The sequence below is a fragment of the Piliocolobus tephrosceles genome, chromosome 7 (assembly GCF_002776525.5).
Source record: "Piliocolobus tephrosceles isolate RC106 chromosome 7, ASM277652v3, whole genome shotgun sequence".
NCBI classification, from domain to species: Eukaryota; Metazoa; Chordata; class Mammalia; order Primates; family Cercopithecidae; genus Piliocolobus; species Piliocolobus tephrosceles.
The window spans coordinates 74028550-74035471 of record NC_045440.1 but is presented as its reverse complement, the minus strand read 5'-3'; the positions used below and the strand labels follow the sequence as shown (position 1 = coordinate 74035471).

Below are 6922 nucleotides of genomic sequence, written 5' to 3'. Positions count from 1 at the left end.
TTATCTATTACATGCAATTAATAATACCACTCTCCCTGTTACTACTACCATTCTGCTAATTAGTAATACCATTCATCAAGGTTTTGCAAGAATTAAATGATATAATCCATGCAAAGCAAAACACTATACAAATTTGGGCTAAAATAGATGTGAGTTCCTTGAGGACTTACATGGAAAGGGAAAAATTAATATATATCTCTTTAAATTATAACTTGTTGCCATCAAAACATTGCAAAATTATTACTCTTTTCCTTTGAGAGTTGTAGGTCATATAAACCATTGCATTTCTTGAGTCAAGCTGCCATTTTTTTTTTTTTTTTTTTTGCTCTTTCAATATATGATAGATTTAAATGAAAACTTAGTGTCATTTTGACATATGAAGGGGTGTGTGTGTGTGTGTTGGGGGGAGTAAGTTGAAAAAAATTAAAGCACTTTATGTGCCAGTTATCAATACAATGGCTCTCAGCTCCAAATCCACCCTTCTTTGCCCTGCTTTGTGATAGATGGACATGGGCTGGACTCCAAACATCTGTTGACACAATGACCATTAAGCTTTACCAACAGAGGGCTTTGGAGGGTCTCTGGAGTGAAAGTGACAGGAAAACCATTCCCTTCTAGTCCTAGTCCTGTCATTATTGGGGGTGAGGTGGGGGTGGAGCTACATGGATGAGTTCCAGTTGCGCCCTCAGGCCACCTTTCCACCTTTCCACTCGGCCACACCCTCCAGTTTTAATGGGCTGTTGTTCCAGGTTAGCACCACCTGTGCCCTCTGGCAGTTTCTTCCCCAATGCGGGCTGTGGTCCAGGGGTAGGAAGGTCTTTGAAGAGGTCTGTTAGCCTTGGAGGAAAGGGGGTCCTTCTACACTTCTTCCATTATTGTCTTCTCTTCCTCAGCAAGGGGGCCAGAAGTCAAAGCCTAAGGACACATTGAGGTGGGAATAATTAAATGAGGACACTGAAAGACTATATTCTTAGGGGGAGATTGAACCAGAAGTTACTTCAAACCCTCCCTTAAGGCTCGAGGAACTGTGAGAGCATTGAATGGGACTAAGAGGTCACTGGCAGTCAGCTATCCTATCTATCTGAAGCCCAAATTCTCATCACCAGGTTGATCTTGGAAAACCAACCTGTTAATTTATAAGTGGTTCCAAACTTGGAAATTTCCAAAACTGGAAAAAAAAAAACAAGAGAATTAAAAGAAGTTCCCAGATTCAGAAGTAACTTAACTGCCTGCCAGAACAAGGTCCAACGAATTTGAAAGGAAGTAAACACACTCTAGAATTCCACAGCAAAGGTCAGGAAACTATAACCTGTGGCTAAATCCAGCCTGTTTGTTGTTGTAAATATAGTTTTGTTGGAACACAGCCATACTCACTCATTTATATATTGCCTATGGCTAATTTGAGGCAGAGTACACAGACTGTACGGTCCGCGAAGCCTATATCTGGCTCTTTACAGAAAAAGTTTGCCATGCGCCTTCTGGCTTAGATAGACCGTTAACATTTGATATAACTATTGATGTGGTTGGATTTAGGTGTACCATTTTATTTCTTCTGTTTGTCCCTGTGATTTTGTCTCACTACTTTTTGTTTCTCGTTCATTAGTATTCCAAATAGAGTAATTTAGTATTCTATTGGCTGTCTATATTTTTGAAAAAATGCTTGCTCTAGGAATTATAATATTCATACCTAACTTTTCATAGTTGACCCTTGCTGTCGAGTTCTAGATTGTGTTTCCTTCCTTTAAAATTCACTGGACCTTGTTCTGGCAGGCAAGAGTTCATATTATTTCTAAAATCATACTTCATGTGAAATGTAAAAGCCTAGCAGTCAGAAACTGGAAACAACTCTGAGACTAGGCACATACACGGACGATGGACAAGCTTCTGTGACAATAGAACTCTCACCACACCTTCTGCAGCAACCAGTCCTGGAAGCCAAACCACAATCTCCACAGCGATCCATTCAGAATGGTCAAGACTTAGTTACTGTCATCATCTCAACATTTTGCTCCCTCTTCCAACTTGGGACCAATCAGAGAAAGCCAAATAGGTTCCCCAAAACAATCCTGTAAGACACCTGCGGCCAGCCAGTCAGCCTCCAGCTTCCTCATGCCAACACCCTCCAAGCAGAGCATTCCTGAACCTTGCCCCTTTCCCCCCCACTATAAACCTACCTGCCTTTGAGTCTGCCAAACACAAGAGATTGTGGCTAATTCCTTTGCTACAGCAAGCTCTGAATAAAAAGTCTGTTTTTCCCATGTTTGGTCTTCATTTTTACTTCAAGTGCTCACCAACAGTGTAAACTGATAGAATCATGTAGTGGATTAGTGTAGAAATAAAAATAAACAGGCTACAGCTACAATTTGAATTGTACAAACATGCTGAGTGAAAGATGGCAAAGAATATGTACAGCATTTCACGTAATTTCCTTAACTGTCATGAATTCAAAAGAACAAAAGGTACTCTTTCACTTTGAAAGGTTGAGGCAGGAGGATTTCTTGAGGCCAGGAGTTAAAGACAAGCCCAGGCAACAAAGCAAGACCATGTCTGCATTTAAAAAAATAAAATAAAATAAAACATTAGAAATGATAATTCTCCCAGGCTTTGCAGATTGGTTCTGACTTGGGCATTACTTCAGCGCTTAGCCAGGCCACCTAAATTCTGCTTTAGCTTCCACCTTCTGCTTCTGTGGAGCCTAACGATCAGTCAGAGGTGAAGGCCTAGAGTCCTCTCAGGTCTTTTCCAAAACTGTGCCCAGTGCTAGGCATGCGTGTGGCCTTCCAGACTACTTAGTACAGACAAGGGCCCTTCTGAGCCTTCTCTCTCCCACATATCTTCCTCCCAGTTACTTCCTTCCCGAGCTTTTTGGTGTTTGCTGCCTGCCCCATTTGCTGTCCCCAGCCCCAGATGGCTGCAGGTAATGCTTCTGATAAGCACTGTGAGGCTGTTCTAGTGTGGAGGGGGCAAAACAAAGGCAAACCTCTGAGCTGAACCTTCAGGAACTGCCAGACAGGTCAAAGCACACCCACATTTCTGTGAGAGCAAGATCTGTATTGCCCGCTCTGGCACCATCAAGATGCACTAGGAACACAGGCCACTGTCCTCTCAGCTGTTGCCTGGCTGAGAGACAGGGCATGATAGGTATGTAAGCAAAACCACAAAAACCCTTTTACCAAAGTTAAATAGCCTCTTCATTAAGCATGCCTCTGGCTGTTATTAGATAGTAGAGATCCGGCCGGGCGCGGTGGCTCAAGCCTGTAATCCCAGCACTTTGGGAGGCCGAGACGGGCGGATCATGAGGTCAGGAGATCAAGACCATCCTGGCTAACCCTGTGAAACCCCGTCTCTACTAAAAAAATACAAAAAACTAGCTGGGCGAGGTGGCGGGCGCCTGTAGTCCCAGCTACTCGGGAGGCTGAGGCAGGAGAATGGCCTAAACCCAGGAGGTGGAGCTTGCAGTGAGCTGAGATCCGGCCACTGCACTCCAGCCTGGGCCACAGAGCAAGACTCTGCCTCAAAAAAAAAAAAAAAAAAAAAAAAGATAGTAGAGATCCAAAAATTGATCTGAAGTTTTTGCTAGCAATGGTTGTTTCAGTGGAGGGACAGATCTTTGGAGCTCCCTCTTTTGCTATTTTTGGTGATGTCACTATATAAGATTTTAAAATGATTAACTTTTATAAATAGAGCATAGGTTAGTGGCTGTCAGGATTTGGGGGAAGGATGCAGGAAAGAGGTATGTATGCTTACAAAAGAGCGATGTGAGGGATCCTCATGGTGGTAGATATATGAACACAAGTGATAATACTGTTTAGATCTAAATACACAGAATACAAAACTAGGGAAATAAGATGAATGGATTGTATCAATATCAATATCCTGGTGGTGATACACTATAGTTTTACAAAATATTAATATTTGGGGAAACAGGGCCAAGTGTACAAGAGATGTCTGTATTATGTCTTACAATTGCATGGGAATTTACATTATCTCAACAAAAATTCTGACTAAAAAGAATTCAGGGGCCAGGCTCAGGGGCTCATGCCTGTGATTCCAGCACCTTGGCGGGTTGAGGTGGACGGATCTGTTGAGCCCAGGAGTTTGTGACCAACCTGGGCAACATAGAGAAGCCCCATTTCTACAAAGAAATACAAAAATTAGCTGGGCGTGGCGGCACATGCCTGTAGTCCCAGCTGCTTGGGAGGCCGAGGTAGGAGAATCACCTGAGCCTAGGAAATAGAGGCTGCAGTGAGCTGTGATTGTGCCACTGCACTCCAGGCTGGGCAATTAAGTGAGACCCTGTCTCAAAACAAAACAAAACAAGGATTCAAAAAAGATTCAAAGTGGAGAAGAAGAGGTTTTAGGAATATATTACCCAACTTATTTTGCTTATAATTTCTCTTTTTTAGTATCCACAAGTTATGTGATAAAAACCTTATGTTTAAATAAATCTAAACTAGCTCTTCTAATAAGTAAAATTCAAAATAAGAAAGCACCATACTATAATTGATTCCGATCTTCTCTTCTAGTTGTATGTGAAATAACAGGGCATCTTACAATTAATGGCAACTTAGATTTGATGATTTATGGTAGGTGTTTGGAATGAGGTTGACTTAAGTCTATTTTGACTCATGATGCCAGCCTTGGCACTAATCAACAAAATGTCTCCAGTAAACAGTGACAGTATCTCTTGGTGTAACAAGATAAAGGAGAAAGGAGTCAGGAAGCATATGGTACTCATCCATGTTTCTGTTTATATATAGGATAACAAATTCAGGAACAATGGGAAAGTAATATATGAAACCTTAATAGGAAATACAATAGAGATTACGAAACACTACCATTTGATTTTTTATGCAATATTCCAATTCCAATACTTCAATATTCCAATATTTTTACTCATTTGCTAAATAAAGCACATAACTCAAAATGCTAAATAATTCTGTTAGTCTACATCTTTTAAAGAATAAAATGGTGAAAAACTAAAATTGCTTAGTTAGGTATATATGACACTGTTTATTATCTATCATAGACATCAAGATGATCATAGTTAATACCAATTTAAGCTTTGCGGAATACTGTTTTAGGCCCAATATTGATATATTAAATGAAGGTATCAGAGAATCTTGTATTTATGGCATTAGGTTATAAAGATCTATTCAAAACCATTTTTGTCAAAGTTTAAACACTGGAGCAAAAGTCAAATTGTTTCTAAATGCAACACAAAATGATCTTGCTAATAGTACAAATTTTGTACCATGGGTAATATTATTGTCTTTTTCTTTTTTAAAAAAATCATTTCGATTTTTCTTTTAGATTCAGGGAACACATGGGCAGGTTTGTTAGCTGGGTATACTGTGTAATGCTGAGGTTTGGTGTACAGATGATCCTGTCACCCAGGTAGTGAGCAGAGTACCCAGCAGGTAGTTTTTCAGCTTTTCCTCCCACTCCCCACCCTACCTCCCCAGTGTCTATTGTTCCCATGGGTCCTCAGGTATTACTATTTTCAAGTTTTTTTATTTACATGAAACTACTGAAAGCAAAAGTATGTCATGCTTACAGGTTACTTTGTACATTTATCATTCTATTAATAAACATCTTAAGTAATTAAGTAGTATATTAAGGCCATAAACCAAGTCGTTATCTCATATCAAAGGACTATTGTTGTTCAATCATCTAGAAAAGTTCATTTTAGGCAGGACACAGTGGCTCACGTCTGTAATCTCAGCACTTTGGGAGGCTGAGGTGAGCGGATCATGAAGTCAGGAGTTCAAGACCATCCTGACTAGCATGGTGAAACCCTGTCTCTACTAAAAATACAAAAATTAGCTGGGCGTGGTGGTGTGTGCCTGTAATCCCAGCTACTCAGGAGGCTGAGGCAGGAGAATCATTTGAATCTGGGAGGCAGAGGTTGCAGTGAGCTGAAATTGCGCCACTGCACTCCAGCCTGGGCAACAGAGACTCTGTCTTAAAAAAAAAAAAAAAGAAAATTCATTTTAATGGGTTATGTTACCGGGTTGAAGTCAGCCTAGAGACACAAAATAGGTTAACTGAAATTTTTTTTTTTTTGGATCATGTTTTAGTTTTTTCATTGGAACAGGATTTGGGGGTGGAGATACTAAATGTGGCAGAGTTCAACAAATTTACATTTTATCAAAATAAGGTTCTTAAAGAATACAATGATAGCATATGCTTTAACTCTTATAGCACAAACCCTCATGATAATTGATGGTCACATAAAAATACTGTAATGCTTTAAACAAAAGTTTTAAAATACATAAATGACGCAAGTTTCAAACAAAATGCAGGGATCAAAATACTTAGCTGTTCTTTCATCAAGCTTTTACAAACACAATCAGTCTTCGCTATCTGAGCAAATCAGTTTTAGTTTCTTCATGGTCCTCCATCTATCTTTTAACATGACACTTGTCCGGTTGTTGAATTTATAATGCAGTAGTATTTTAGACCAGTTTCCCTCTCCATATTTCCTCACGCCAGATCTCAAATTCTTGTCTTCTTCCCAAAGCCATGCCTTTTGATAAAAAGTAAAACAGTTATTTACAGAAACAATTATTCAAAAAGAAAATACCTACTATAAATGCCAGTTTAAAAAAATCAAAATAATGCTTAGTTTCTTAAAGATGGACGATTTCTCTAAACATTTCTTAGACTTTTTATAAGATTTTACATTTATCATAACATTTTTAGGGGTCATTATTATTACCATTCATTTTATGTAAGCTCAGCTGTCCAAGATCAGATAGCTAGAAAGTGACAGCGCTACACGTCAACTCAATTTGACTTTAAGCCCACATTGTCTCTTAAAATGATCTTCTACAATTGTTAATAGTTGGATTTATTATCCTCCAAATCTCCAAATAGGCTTTGTGAATGTTTAGTACTTCACTAATGAACTCAGTGAAAA

General features: G+C 39.4%; 1 protein-coding gene and 1 long non-coding RNA gene across 2 annotated transcripts in view; both read right to left on the bottom strand.

Moving 5' to 3' along the window:
- Nucleotides 1–304: 304 nt before the first annotated feature.
- On the bottom strand, nucleotides 305–3352 carry LOC111520937. Its single transcript, XR_002724807.2, has 2 exons — nucleotides 1127–3352; nucleotides 305–915 (listed from the first exon to the last, which is right to left on the bottom strand). It is a non-coding gene; the product is annotated as an uncharacterized LOC111520937 (long non-coding RNA).
- Nucleotides 3353–4731: 1379 nt separating this feature from the next.
- Nucleotides 4732–6922, bottom strand: part of TERF1 (telomeric repeat binding factor 1) — a 33799-nt gene continuing 31608 nt past the window's right edge. Inside the window, exon 9 of the mRNA XM_026455046.1 lies at nucleotides 4732–6529. Within this exon, the coding sequence (XP_026310831.1) occupies nucleotides 6353–6529 (177 nt within the window). The 3' untranslated portion in view covers nucleotides 4732–6352. The remainder of the gene's footprint in view (nucleotides 6530–6922) is intronic.